This window comes from Triturus cristatus, chromosome 3_1 (genome assembly GCF_964204655.1).
Source record: "Triturus cristatus chromosome 3_1, aTriCri1.1, whole genome shotgun sequence".
In the NCBI taxonomy this organism is placed as follows: Eukaryota; Metazoa; Chordata; class Amphibia; order Caudata; family Salamandridae; genus Triturus; species Triturus cristatus.
Genome location: NC_140583.1, coordinates 279,595,892 through 279,610,853, shown reverse-complemented (window position 1 = coordinate 279,610,853; position 14,962 = coordinate 279,595,892). Strand labels below are relative to the sequence as shown.

General features: G+C 45.9%; 1 protein-coding gene across 1 annotated transcript; it reads left to right on the top strand.

Moving 5' to 3' along the window:
* The first annotated feature begins 1,947 nt into the window (after nt 1-1,947).
* On the top strand, nt 1,948-11,948 carry ISLR2 (immunoglobulin superfamily containing leucine rich repeat 2). The gene is made up of 2 exons (XM_085643889.1): nt 1,948-2,290; nt 7,686-11,948. Exon 2 carries the CDS (start codon nt 7,694-7,696, stop codon nt 9,755-9,757), a length of 2,064 nt encoding a protein of 687 aa, XP_085500015.1. The 5' UTR covers nt 1,948-2,290; nt 7,686-7,693; the 3' UTR covers nt 9,758-11,948.
* The last annotated feature ends 3,014 nt before the right edge of the window (nt 11,949-14,962 follow it).

Sequence of the window (14,962 nt, the reverse complement as noted above, 5' to 3'; positions counted from 1 at the left end):
ACGAACAGCTCTCCGACCGGCTATCGGAATCGGCCCCTTATTGTTTTACAAATTAGTCACTGATTGTAACGTTAAGGAGGAGCAGCCTGAAAGTAGGGCTGAGTCCTTAACTTCCACATTCCCTGGAGGCCGCATGAGAAGGTACTAAAAAAACACTTAAAGCCACATGTTAAAGCCAATACAGACAGATCCATTTGTTTATTCTATTTATTTATCGAGTTTTGTACAACGCAAACTTGACCTCAAGGTATCAGAGTGCTTTACAGAGTTGGCACAGCAGTAATTACACAAGTTACATATGGAGTAAATATAAATACAATGGGGCTCATTATGATGGCGTGCGGCACGATGGGTACTCCCAAGTGCACCCCCTCATCCTTGTGGGCCCCCCAAAGCCATTCCCCGCCTGCCTTTCTGCCGCCATGGAAAGGCCTGCAACAACCCACATCATAATATGGCTGGCAGTGCCTGCTAGGCATCACTGCCATATTACTGCCCAGCTCCGCCCGGCCGGCAATTGTAAGGATTGCCAACTGGCAGAAAAGCAGCGGATGGACTTTCCGTCCGCTGCGATACCCACCGCCATCGTAATCTGGCAGTGGGAAAAATATGTGTGATGGCGGAAGGACCGCCACTGCAGAGCCGGCGGTTGCCACCGCCGGCCCTGCAGTAGCAGTCTTTGAGCCATTATAATCACCCCCATAGCAACAGTATGTAAAAGAAATATATGATAGACAGTAGGATATGTAGACGATATCGTTTTGAGGTAGTTGGAACAACACTTTGTCAAAGCCTATAGGCAGAGAGTTATTCATTTTAGATATCTTTTATAAAGCCAGAAGAGACAAATTATTTATTGTGAGAAGCTATCTACCTTGTTTGGCATTGCTAACAGTTTCTACATTTGCATCTGTGATTTTCTATTTCGTATTCGGCTGTACCAAGATACGTCGTTCTTCATTTAAAATGCAGAGCCCTGGGTAGACTGTGATTGGTTAATTGTTATTTCACTCTACTGAGTTCTGAGTCTCAAGCAATCACGAGGAACCCTGGCTAACTTAAGAGTCAGGTGCTTACGGGTGAACTTGGGGATCAGCTTTGGGTGCAGTAAGAGAGGAAAGAAGCCAGTGACTCCTGAGTGTCCTGGAGCCCCAAAACAATTCCACCGCACCCCTAAAGAATGCCACCCAAGAAGCATGCCTGTTACCCCCTCGGTTTCTCAGGATTCAGAGAAAAGGGCGTTCACAAGCGCACTTCTCTTTCCTCTGCATCACTGTGTCCTCTATTCCGCACTCCCCCCTCCAACCCCTACCGAACTTTGCTGTTTCCTCTCTGCACCCTCCTCTTATCTCATATGCATATTTCCACCCCTCTATTCCCTCTCGCCCTCTCCGCACCCCTCTTCTCTCTTCCCTTCGGCGTGCCACGGCCAAGAAGGGATCTGCCGAAGCGCCCTAGGACAGGGGACATCACAGTCCAATGAAGCGGACAGCAACTGTTGAGCAGGTTCCTTGTTTCCGAAAAGAAGAAATATTTATAAACAGATACACTCCGAGGCTGCCAAGAATAACAGAAAGCGCCCGACGGTCTGAGGCCGTTCCACGCCCTGCTGTATCCAGAACGCTAACCCGACCAAAATATCGATTAATAATGGAGCGCCCATGTCCCTAACTAACGGGGGTGCGCGGGCGCGCCCCGGCAGCAACGTGGGGGGGGGGGAGAAACGTGCGTGAATCTAACATTCTGCAGCGATCACGCCTTTGTTGGTTTTATAAAGGTTGAAAGACAAAAACCTTGATGTATTCCAGCGCGTGCTGCTGGCTTTCCAGCTATTTGCATTCAATTAGTCAACAGGAAAATTGATTCGGGGTTGAGGGGGCGCTGGGAAGCGGGCTGCTTGTTCTGAGGCACATTGATGCGATGAATATTGCATGGCACGTGTGATGGGGTCCCTGCAGCTTTGGCACACTCCTCAACAGGCGGGGAGGGGTGCTGAGGCTTGGGAGGGGCTGCGCGCTCCCGTGGCCTGCAGGAGCGCGCACAACTTAGCACCGCAGCAGCAGTAGGAGGGGAAACGACCCTCCGCATCCAGGAAGCATGAGGACTCCGCGGCCGGGCTTGGAGACCGGGGCGCTGGCATGGGCTTCCCGCTGCGCAGTGTGAGGCCGCAGGTGGAGATCAGAGAACCCCCACAAACCCCGGGGTGAGCGGACCTGGGGTCTACGCCCCCGTGTCAGGGCGGGGCGCTACATCCAGCGTGCGGGGAGACGGTAGTGAAGGTGAACAGAAGGTAAGGAGCCGCAGGGAGCCGAGCACCCCGGCAGCGGATCCTCCGCGCTGCCCACTGCGGACGCACCACACGTGCCGAGACCCAGCATGGAGCTAAGAAGCGGGCGGGGGCGACAGTGGGGTATGACACCGGGACAGAAGGGTGTGCGAGGCACACATATTGTGCAGTTACATAGAACGGAGCCAGGAAACACTCTGGGATGGATATTGCAAGGACACACTCAAACTTTCTAATATTGTCTTTCTTCAAATCACAGACCGTGCTCATAAGTGTCGTGCAGAATATAGAATGCAGAATGCCTTCTTCTTTAGATTTACCTGTTTAGCCTATCTATGCATCTGTCTGTCTGTCTGTCTGCCTGCTGCAGACCAGACGTTCTTTGCACCGGGCTCCTGGGTGCTCGCTCACACACTTTCCTGCCTTCCCTACTTGCTACTGTGCACACACGCGCGCATAGAGAGGCGCGAGAGCTGGCAAAAACTCCTGTCCTTCTGTCTGTCTGGCTACCGCACTGCCTCTGTCGGTTTGGGTGTCCAGCTTGTCTATGCGCCTGCCTCTCTGCCTAATTATCCATCGTCCACCCCTCAGCCTACCTACCCGTCCCTGCCCATCAATGCCATGTACTCCTGTCCAAACCAAACTCACCCACCTAGTCATCCATCCATTCACCCACCCAACCGCCCACCAATCCATCCATTCAGCCATCCATCCAATCACCAGTTCATCCACCCACTCATCCATCCACTCACCCACCCATCCATCCATCCATCCACTCACCCACCCATCCACCCATCCATCCATCCATCCTGTGTGTGCAGTACTACACACTTCTGCTACAAAATACTTCGTTTTACTTCCGGAAACAGGAGTAGAAACTGGAAGTAAATCGTCAGACTGTTATTTTCCCCTGCATTATTATCTACTACATGAAATTCACTATCCATGCGACATCAGGCCATGTTTTAATGATTAGAAATGAGGGCAGGGAATCGAAGCACAGGCAACGCGACTCCCACGCCTGTACCCCAATTTCATAGCATAGTATTTCACACACGTTATTGTGCACGCTGTACGGCGCCTGGCTACTTGCAGGGTTTCTGGGGTTACCCGGAAGAAAATACGACATGGTCTTCTGACAATATCTCTGCTCTCCCAGAGGCATGTCCACAGGGCGCGTCAACACGTCTGTCCTTTATTTGTAATGACATTTGTAACGATGTTTTACACACTTTAAGCGCGGAGTGTCATTTACATGCCACCATATGAATTAGGGCAAGCGAGAGAAAAAGTAAGAGTGAACGATATAGAAGGTGGAAAAGAGGAGACAAAAGAAAAGAAAGAAAGTCAGTCCAGCACTTGAGTAAGTGAGCAAAAAAAAGACGAAACCGACCAGAGAAAGAAAGTGAATGCAACTGAAAAACAGAATATAGTGAAGCAGCACGACACTCAAAAACACGAGGTCGACCAAACTATTGAGGATAAGAAATAGAAATACAAGGGATAAATAACGTTAATTACGCAAAAAATGAAAGCAATTGAAGGAGGCGGGGAACACATACAAAGAGCTGCAAAGAACAATGTTAAAATAAAAAGGTACTTCGTAAAAAGGAAAACAAAAATAGGTTGCAAGATCAGAAAAAAAGTGTAACGGAAGCCCACAGTGTGAATAGAAAGAGTTCAAACAGGAAGAGCTGTGGGAGTGAATGATGCAAACGCTTCGGGAGAAAGGGATCAAACAGCAAGAGAAAGAAGAGCAAAGCGAGTGAAATGAGCCCGTGCAGTGATGGATACTGGAAGCTTCAGTCTCCTCTGTCAGGCTCACTTTCTCTTCAATCCTTCACTTGTCTCATTTCCTCTCGTTTCCTCACCACTTCCCTGCTTTTGTTCACTCTTTCGCCCTGCACGGCCTATGATGCCGGCCTCTCTTCACCCCGATTTTCCCTTATTTTCCCTACGTTTAAATTGTCCTCATTACTTCTCTGTTGGCTCCGTTACCCATTGCCTCCGTCCTTTATACTCCACCTTCGCCCACTAGGTCTTTTCCACCATTGGCTTATCTCTATCTCACATACTTTACCGTTCTTCTCTCATGTTCTCCTTTGCCTCCTAGTTCTGTTGCATCTCGCCTTATTTTGCGCGCGCACACACACACACACTCCCTTTTATGATTGCATCTTTGCTTCTCATTTCTCATTCCCTCCTTTTCTCTCTCACACACCAGTATGCACTATACAAACTTGCAATGACATGCCCATAGACACAGACACAGACACAGACCCATGCACACAGACTCAACATAGACACAAACACACACACAATTTAGACACATGCAGACAGACTCAACATAAACAGAAGAGCCTGACACACACACACACATACACTGTTAGCACATCTTGCTTCATTGGTGAATCTTCTATCCTTCGTTTACACTCCCATGTTCTTTCGAACAGATCCTCGTAGACAACTACAATGACACACACTGGAAGTTCTAATGTGCTGAACATATGCTAAGATAATGAAAGACACCACACTATATTTTCTATAACTGTACATGTTAACTGGAGGTTGTTGTCCCACAGAAGATAGTGTTAAAATATTCACAAAATCAGGTGATATTGTCATACAGAGATACATTTCTTAATATTGGCTATTTGGTTAGTGCTATCCACGGATCCACCTTCCACAATTCAATAGAATAACATGTAGGATTCCCGTCAACAGGTAGCCTCGACCATGGTTTTGCCTGATTTCCAATGTAACGTTCAATTGCTCTCCAAGCATGGCAATGGCAATGCATTCTGATACTTAAAACATCAAAACACCAGGCCCAGCCAATCACTCATCTTTATACAATCACCATTCGCCCGGTGAAAGTTTAATAAACCATAAGCATCTGCCATGCAACCAGCTGACCAGTGATAGTTACGCATTTCAGAGAGCAGCTTCCAAACCTCTTGTAAGTCAGACAAGCTAAGGTTCTTCAACAGCAAAGGAAACATCTCCATCTGCCCCATGACCAACATATATGGATACTTTAAACCCACTGCGGGTCGCACCACTACTTTCAGTCCATAACCTTGGTAATTAAGAGAATGTCCATTCAATATTATATATGGTTCCAAAGAATTCCTCTTTATTCTTCCTTGAGTTTTTACAATTCTATGGCAGCCAACGCGTTTCGTTCTTTTACTAAGAACTTCGTCAGGGCAATATTTATTGGCAATGTTTGTTTTAAAGTCTTTAGCAATATTAACCCTCCGATTTTTTGGGATAGCTGATTGGCAGTTGCTTCGCTGCCATTCTCTATTGCATTACCTACCAAGAAATATTAATGATACTAAGTCAAGTCGTTACTGGTCCCATTCTGCTCTCGCCATGGTCCAATTAGAAGCTAGTGTGCCTCCAGTCCGATATATTACGATGACCAGTAAGATTCACGCCCAAGTACCTCAGAGATATGGATACTTTGCTGGCAGTGAGATCATTCTTAAAGCATCATCCTGTTTGGGAAGAACACTATCTTTTCATGCCAAGTAGATCCAACCTAGCATATGATAATTATGCTGAACAAATATATTGTGATCCATCAATTTCAAGCCAGGTCCTTCTGATGACATTTACAAACCACTCTGCCTTTAAATCATTGTTCGTGTTCACGTCATCAGACCCCCTAGATGGCTTTTTGGACAATGTTATAAAGTGACAACTAGTTTTTCCATCATCAATACACCCCATCAGATTTATGTGTCGAAACGCATATGAGCTCTTCAGTATAAGGCTATATGAACAGATTATTTTACATACTAAATACAGGGCCACTGTAAACCGCTTTGTGTAGGCACAGAGTTGTGTGTTACATTATAGATTTGACACTTTTGTCACATTTTCAATCTCTGCTGCATAGTTTGTAGAGTTGAACAAAAAACAATCAAAGGGATAAAAAAATGACTAAAACTAAACCTGGATTACATTTTGTATACATCGGTTCAACCTTGCATAGTTTCTCGCATTGCGCTATACAACTGTTCTGTGGCTGTCTCACCTTTACACCACGTCTGTGATTGAGAGTTTGTTGTTACAAATCCTATTGCTAGAATACGAGAGAAACGAGAATGAACCAAACACCAGTAGCTTTTATTTCTGTGATATGGTTTTGCACCTTTTTTGCGTGAAATGCATCCAAAATGGATGTGCGGATGCACTTAATGCTAACAAATAGTGCAAAATGCTACCTCAGCATTTCAGGTAATAACACGTACGTTTTGAGTAATTCTTCGGACACTTCGTTCAATTTCCACAAAGGAAAATACACAAATTTTTCCCAGGCTTACTTAACATGTACCACGTATATTGCAGTGCAATGGGAGATATTTTGAAAAGGCTAACGTGTAATATTTTGGTTGTTGACTGCTATATTCCATTAGGAATCTGTGGCTAATGAGGTGATACTTTTGCCCAAACATTATTTCTATCCCCAATTGATGGATAGTGAAATGGCATTTGTCTCAAGTATGAAAACAATCCCGACAAGCCTAAATATAATTTAAACAGGGTGGAATAATGATAGCTTTTGAACACGTTTTGATTCATCACTTGGGAAAAGTCGCATTATGGCAGAAACAGCAGTTATTTCACGAGACCACTCAATGCAGAGCCATCTCAAACATTTCACTTCTCTGCTTTAGGTCTGATGTCTTGAATCTTACAGGGCCTCCTAGATTGACACCTACATTTTGCACATGTGATATAAAATACCATTCCTCAAAGCTTTTTCTTAATGAAAATAGATGCTTTGCGAGCCCCGTGGAGGATAAAGAGAAAAAACAAAACTGAACATCAGATTTAAAAGATAATTAGATATTTACACTAAAATAGGCGCATCTTTAATGATATGACCTTCGAATATATGAGCTGGTTTTCTGCCTAGGACAATATTGCATGTTATCACAAAGGAGTTTATGCTGGGACTGAGAGAGTGTTAATAAAATGCTGTTTTTTTTTATTTTTCGAGGTAAAACAAAAACATTTGTTAAGGAAAAAATTTGGAGGAATTCTGGTGAACGTGTTTACTTTTCTTTTTTAAGAATCCTTACCATTTTACATTGCATTGGCATCCCTACCAGTATCAGCCATGAACTGTGGTCGCAGAGAGAAGACAGGAAACATTAATAAACTTCCCTTCCCCCCAAAATCTATGGAGTTTGGGTATTAGACTCTGTGAAACCATTCCATCCGCTCCAAGAGACCCAGATCCGTGGAGTGAGCTATACACGTCAGTCAGTCATCCTTGTATCATTTCATCCCAAATTACCGTTTCCTCTATGCTGATTTCCTAAATGTGGAAAAGAACGAAGGACCAATTCAATAAAAGTTGTCCAATTTCTCTTTCATGCAGGTGACAAGATGGAGCAGCTTCTTCTCTTCGTCATAGCTGCAGTCCTGAGTGGAAGCCACAGCTGCCCAGAGCTATGCGTCTGTGTCGACAAATACAACCAACAGTTTGCGGACTGTGCCTACAAGAAACTCCAAGTGGTTCCCAAGGGCTTCCCATCGAACGTGACCACTCTCAGCCTCACTGCCAACAAGATCACTTCACTAAAAAAGGACTGCTTCCTGGAAGTGACTCAGGTCACATCCCTGTGGCTTGCCCACAATGAGATCAGCTCAATCGCCAAGGGTACGCTGGCCACTCTAGTGCACTTGAAGAACTTGGATATCAGCAACAATCAGATTGTAGACTTCCCTTGGGAAGACCTGGCCGGCCTCACCGCACTGCAGCTTCTCAAAATGAATAACAACCGCATGACCCATTTGCCAGGGGATGCACTCCAGAACCTGAAGGACCTCCGCTCCCTGCGAGTCAACAGTAATAGCATTTCTACCATAGCAGAGGGGACCTTTGATGCCTTGCTTTCCATGTCTTACCTCCAAATCCACGACAATCCATTCAACTGTACCTGCAATCTCCTTTGGCTAAAGAACTGGACTGAGAACGCCCTGATATCAATCCCAGAAAAGGAATCCATTGTTTGTGCCAGTCCACCAACCCTCAAGGGCATCTCCCTAGGGAAAATACCAAACCTACAGTGTGCAGCCCCTTCCGTTCAGCTGACCTACCATCCCAACTTAGACACGACTGAGCTGTTTGATGGCCTAATGCTGCTGCTACATTGCAATGCTACTGGGAGCCCTCGGCCAACTTTCCAGTGGAAAATCCAGACCTCCAAGGAGGAAGCCATGGTCATTGAGCCCAACCTCGAGCAGGAGAGGAATGACATACCTGTCCAGACCAGGAGGTCAACTAAGGATCGTTTCTTGGCCTATAAGAATGGGACATTGGTCATCCCTCACCTCAGCAAACGTGAGGAAGGGACATACACGTGCTTGGCCACCAATGAGTTAGGCAGTAACCAAAGTTCAGTAAATGTGGCAGTAGCTGGTGCTCAGAAGTATCCTGTAAACCCCAAAGAAGACCACCTGCCTGGTAAAATCCTACCCAGTGACAAAAAACCTGGTGTGAAACCCTCCAAAAATGATTATATAAACTTGGCCATTCCTGAAGAGAAGACCAAGGACACCAGCCCCACGCAAAACATCTACACAGTGGGGGCTGAGAAGGACGGTGGGAATACCGTCTTCAAACTACCACCCTTTCATAAGAAGTGCGGCCCCAGTGACTCAACCCAGTATATATCCAACCACGCCTTTAACCAGAGTGCAGAGCTGAAGCAACACACCTTTGACCTGGGCGTCATCGCCCTGGATGTTTCTGAGCGGGAAGCCAAAGTCCAGCTCACCCCGTTTTCAGTCAAGGCTGACAAGGTCCACCTGCGCATCCTCTACCTTTGCAAGGAGAGCGGCAAAGGGCACTCACTGGTCCAGTGGTCCAAGATTGAAGAAGGTGTGAACTCATACTGGTTCCAAGGCTTGATCCCAGGTACCAACTATTCAGTCTGTATGACCTACGTGGGGGAGGACTGCCAGGTCCAGGTGGTCTTCACCACCAAGAAAGAAATCCCCTCCCTTATCATCATCATCGTTGTGAGTATTTTTCTACTGGGGCTGGCCACCATCCCCCTCCTCGGAGCCACTTGCTGCCACTTGCTCTCAAAGTACCATGGAAAGACGTACAAGCTCATCATGAAGACTCACAACCAAGACCCGATGGAAAAGCACATGGCCGCTGACTTTGACCCTAGAGCCTCTTACCTTGAATCAGAAAAGAACTATGATCCAAGTGAGGCTGGAGAAGGGGTGGTGGAGGTGGAAGAAGAAGAAGAGGGAGGGACAGGGCAGGGGGCAGAAGAGGGAAGCATGGTAGCCGAGTCTATCCCCGAATCCCAATCCAAGACCAACCAGGAGGAATTTGAGGTGGGCTCTGAGTACAGCGACCGGCTGCCACTGGGGGCCGAGGCAGTCACCATCTCACAGGAGATCAACGGTAATTACAATCAACCTGCTGGCTGATTCAAGACAGTCAAATGGCTATTGTTTGGGGGGGGAAAAACCATTGTAAATGAACACCCCACATATGGCTATTCTGTCCCCGATTGAAACAGAAGCCCAAAGTGACTAAAGCCTCTTGAACATGGTGTTTTTAACTCACTGCACAGATTGAACCCCTTTTGCTCTGAGTCAGCTATCTCTTGGCCACCAACTAGGCCAAATTTGGAGAACAGTCAAGATTATGTGGCATTATTTTGTCATGAGAATTCTTTCTTAAATGATGCCCTTCACCCATCTCCATGTCTTGTCAATGCATTGACCTCAACCTGATCTCCTATGAAAGCAGAAATTACACAATTACACCAAACCTTTAATTGATGTAGAAAAAGGTAAAATTCCTTGATGGTGAAGGATAGGCTCTGCTCCATCAAAACGGTGAAATGGCCTTGAGTTGAGTAACCCCATCAGATATCATTAACGCGCATAAAAGCATGGATGATTTGTTTTGTAACACTATACATAGGTGTTATTGACATCCCCTGGTGGGATTTTCAGTTGACCAGCAACAAATGGTTTGAATGGGGTTTTGTTTTTTAACATCTGCAGGTCAGCTATGGAAAAAAATATCCAGTGTATTCCAGTTTTTACTTCTGGACATCCTATTGGTGTCTATAGAACTGGCTTAATTTAACAGTTTTGTTTAACTTTTTTACTTTCATGGTTTCCTTCTGATCTCGTGTAGTCCAATGTCCTTGCTCCCAGCTGTTCGTGGGATTCCTAGAAACAGCTTCAGGCACAGACTAGAGCGTCCATTGACCACTGTATCCTCTTTGTGCATATTTCAGGAGCTTCCGGCGCTGGACAGCTCCCTCCCTCTTCTCAGGCAAGGGGCTGCTGACTCGTTACCTTCGGATACTGCAGAGGAAGTCCCAGCTTGTGTGGGGTGAGCTGGCGCCCTTATTTGGTTCCAGTGGCGTAAAGTAAAATGAACCCCGGCCCCAGGGATTCAAATAGGGGGCTCGGAGTCTCCCACATCTCACAAATATTTCTTGGCCTTATATGGAGTGGGGGCCATCTGAAAGGTTGGGGGTCCCTGAAGTGTTTGCCCCCAAACTGCGCCGCAGTGGCTGCTGGGACCTGCGTTATGCTCCTGGTCTGTTCTGCACGTGCGTTTTTCCACCCCTCCGACTTCTTCCAGGCGGAAGTAGGACCCTGAAAAAGCTACGAAATTTAAAGCATATATATCTGCATATTTTGAAATTATTTCTGGCCATTTTTTACGATTTTTGTATACAGTTCATAATTATTTAAGCGGTACTCGTTTTATGTTTTCGTACAGCAGCCGAGGTTCTGTGAATTTTGGTGCACGAACTACTGAGTTCTGGCGCGTGTTTCTTTCGGAAATGACCGGGTCAATCATGGAATGCGGAAACCGCGGGAATCAGCTGCACACACGTTACTCGGTAGTCCGAAGTTCAGTAGGGCTAACTTTATGTTCCTGACAGCTGGTACCTCGATTTCAAATAGAAATACACACTTATGAAAATTCTCCCAAACGGTCTCTATTTCCCAAAAGTGACGCAAATATATTACCCGCGACTTTTCCCATGAACGAATCTGACAAATAGCCCGTGCTATACATACCTAGAAATTCAAGCAGGTTGAGGTCAGAATAAAAGGTGCTCACCTTTTATTCTGGTAGGAAGACGCAATGTCCTAAATTTGAAATTCCGAAAAAGACAGGAATAATTTGGATGAGGGATTGTGGGATCGAGAATTGGGGAGGGAGAGGGGGAGGGGAGACAGAAAGCAGGACCTTTTACTTTGACAGATTATCTGTTAAATGTCGTATCCTGTGCTAGTGTATTACATATGTAGACGACGTAATGTAGCGTAGAGAAGTAAATCTGTGATTTTGAAAGTTAATGTTGGAACCTTTGCGAAAACCAGAGTGTTCCGTCCTTAATAGAGCAAGGTGCGTTTTGCCCTAGTTTCTTCTCTCAGCACAAAATAACAGTATTTCTCTATATAAAAAAAGCACACGGAAAATAAATACATTGACGGAAGCGGGGAGTCAGCTGGTCGCGAATTAAAAACACATAATGTAGATATCGTGAAAGAAAATGAATGAAAATTACTCAATCGTTTTTTTAATGATTCTGTTTTGCTGTGCTTGTGACTTCAACAATAAAAATAAAATTGTGGTTAAAAATGGGGTCGAGTGATTATTTTGAAGGAATGAAGGCGGCGCTGTTTGAAGTTAAATAGAACATTTATATTAAACTGCTTACATTTTTATTATTGATTTAAAGGAAGAAAAACACACATTCCTGGTCTTTATTTAATTTTGGAAAGGATGACAAAATGTTTTTGTTGCTTTTTTTTTTAAGTAATTCGCTTTACGTTTGAATGACATGCATTTCGGCGTAGCGTGAATAGAGAGAGACATATGCACATTTTTGACTCATCACCTTGGCACGTTATTTGAGCTGCTCTAAAAAAGAACCACTTTTAACGTGGGACAATATTAAAAGCAATTTGAAGAGGACATCACTGGCAATATTGGATAATTCATGTCTGAGCCCCTGTGATCGGTCGCTAAAAATGAATTAAGTTTCTGTAACCGAATCATGATGTGTCCAGAGGTCGCGGGGGCGTTACCGGGGCCGTCTGTGTATTCCATCATTCAGCCCCAAATGGCGGTCCACACAGGTGGAATTTAAGATCTTTGAAAAATACACTCTTTCGTTAAAATTGACTTATTTTAATCTTTATTAATGTTGTTTAAAACAGAAATCGGCGACTCCAAATTTAGAATAAACACAACCCACTTTAAAGGCGGCAGGATGTGACAGTGGCGGCAGACAGGGGGCGCTTTCTGTCCCGGGCCTATGAAGAAAACTCACTCCTGGTGATATCCGTGCAAGGTCTGCGGTGAAAGCCTCGGAGGAACCTGTGTGGCGAGGGGAGGGCGCAGAGAGAGAGGAAGGGAGATTACGTCTCCTCGGTAAGGGGAGGTGTTTGTGTGTATTCCATAGTGTTAGTGTCTGTTCGTGATGTGCGTATATTTGTTTGTCTGCGCGTGTGCGTCCCTTTGCATGTTTGCATTTATGGCCCTCTCTGCGTGAGCGCGTCTATTACTGTCTTCAGTCAGTGTGTCTTTTTGTTGGGTTATGTGAGGGCGCCCGGGCGTGCGTGTGTGTTTGCGCGCGTCCGCGCGTGGGGTGTGCGGGTGATGCCTGACTGGCTTGCATTTGCGCTGCGCGTGGTGTGAATCTTGTTGGTGTGTGTTTGCGTGTGCTGTTATCCTTATTGTGTGTGCACGGAATGATACGTGAGAGTCCTTCTACAAGAGCGGTGAGTCCCACAAGAGAACTGCGCCATAAAATGCAATACACCAGTTAGTTTCAACAAATTCCCTCCCAAAGACAGGCGGTGGACTTGTACATCGTTGGCTGTGCGCGCCTGTGAACAACCTAAAGGAGAACTCAAAGCTCTGCGCGTGCATTATGTGGGAGAAACGCGCAGTGGCTCGGAGTCTATAACTCTCACCTGCCACGCCTCGTTCCAGCTCTCCAGCCTCCCTCCCATGCTCCGTGCAGACCGGCGCCTCTGTATCTCAGTGCGCCCTGTTTCCCCGCCTCTCACTCCCCTTCTCGCGCTCTCTATCTCAGTGCCTCTTTCTCTCCAAATCTCGCTCCGCCACTCTCAATCTTCCGCTTTCAGGTTACCAGCACACCCATGTCTCCCACTCTCTCTCCACTCCCTCCCTCCCTCTCTCACTTTTCCCTATCCCTTGTCTCATCATATCTCTCTCCCCTCTTTCTGTTTCTCTCACCACACCCCTGCCCTTGTCTTTTCTCTCACTCTCGCCCTTTCTCTATCTCTCTTATCCTACCCACCCACCCTGGCCGTGCAATATCTCACTCCCCTTCTATTTATCTTGAATCTTACCCACCCCGTTGTCTTATTTATCTCCCTTTCTCCTCTCTCTCTCTCGCCCCCTCACCTTACTCCTTCACTCAAGTCGCCCCATCGTTCTCTCCCTCCTTCTTTCTCTCTCACCTCGCCCACCTACCTTGTCTCTTCATATCTCTCTCTCTCCCTTCTTTCTTGCTTCTAACCCTACCCACTCACCTTGTCTCTTCATCTCTCTCTCCCCCTTCTCTCTTGCTCTCTCACCTTACCCATCCACCTATCTTGCCCTATTTCACGCTCTTTCCTTAAATCTTTCGTTTCTTCACATCTGTATCTCTATTCCTCCCATCTGTGTTTCCGTCTCACTCTCCCTGTCTCACACACTCATCTCTGTCTTTCTCTTTCTTCCGCCCTATCTGTCTCTTATCACCATTTGTATAACTGTCTCTTGTTTCACTGTCTGCCTACACTATCCGTATCTTCTCATCTTGCCATCTGTCTCATTTCTCTATCTTCCTGTCCTATCTGTCTCTTATCTCCATCTGTCCACCTGTCTCTTGTTTCTCTGTCTGCCTCCCAAGTCTCTTGTTTCGCTCTCCCTCTGTTGGATGTCTTTTCAACCACTGTACCTTTAACTGTATGCCCACCTCACTTACCAAGCCGCCCTATCATTTACTCTCTCTCGCTCTCTCTCTCGCTCTCTATTTCATCTACCCATCTTGTTCTCTGTCTTTGATGGGTCTCTTTGCCTTTATTCTATCCGCCTCCCCTGCTCATCACTGCCTATTCCTGCAGCCAGTAACAGTTCATGTCCCAGATTGGGGTGCATGTCTTTCGCTTTTGGCTGCTCCACAACACCCTAAGTTGCCTGAATAGTTTAAGAGAAATTTATACCGACATGCTTTTTTAGAGAGCCATACAACACAGCGTCCATGGTCACAACTACAGTCAGCTTTAACCTGTAAGACGTCGTTTGTGTGCCCCATCGCCTTGATACTGGTGGACGTGAACAGGCCTTTAAAATCTGAATTAACATAACTATGGTAGCATAACATAGCACAGTGTAACATAACACATTTTAGTTCTATGTAAAGTTCTGTGTATATTTAATTTCTATGTAAAGCACTCAAATACCTATTGGTAAAGCGGTGCTATAGAGAAATACTGTAAATAAACACATGATATTGTTATAACATAGGTAACTAGGGTCGCACGGGAAGCGCCGCATAAGATGGCCACCGGTCTTTGACTCTCCCGAGCGACTCAGGCGAACTCCTGGGAGCTCGGCTTTTCCAAAGGACGGCTGAT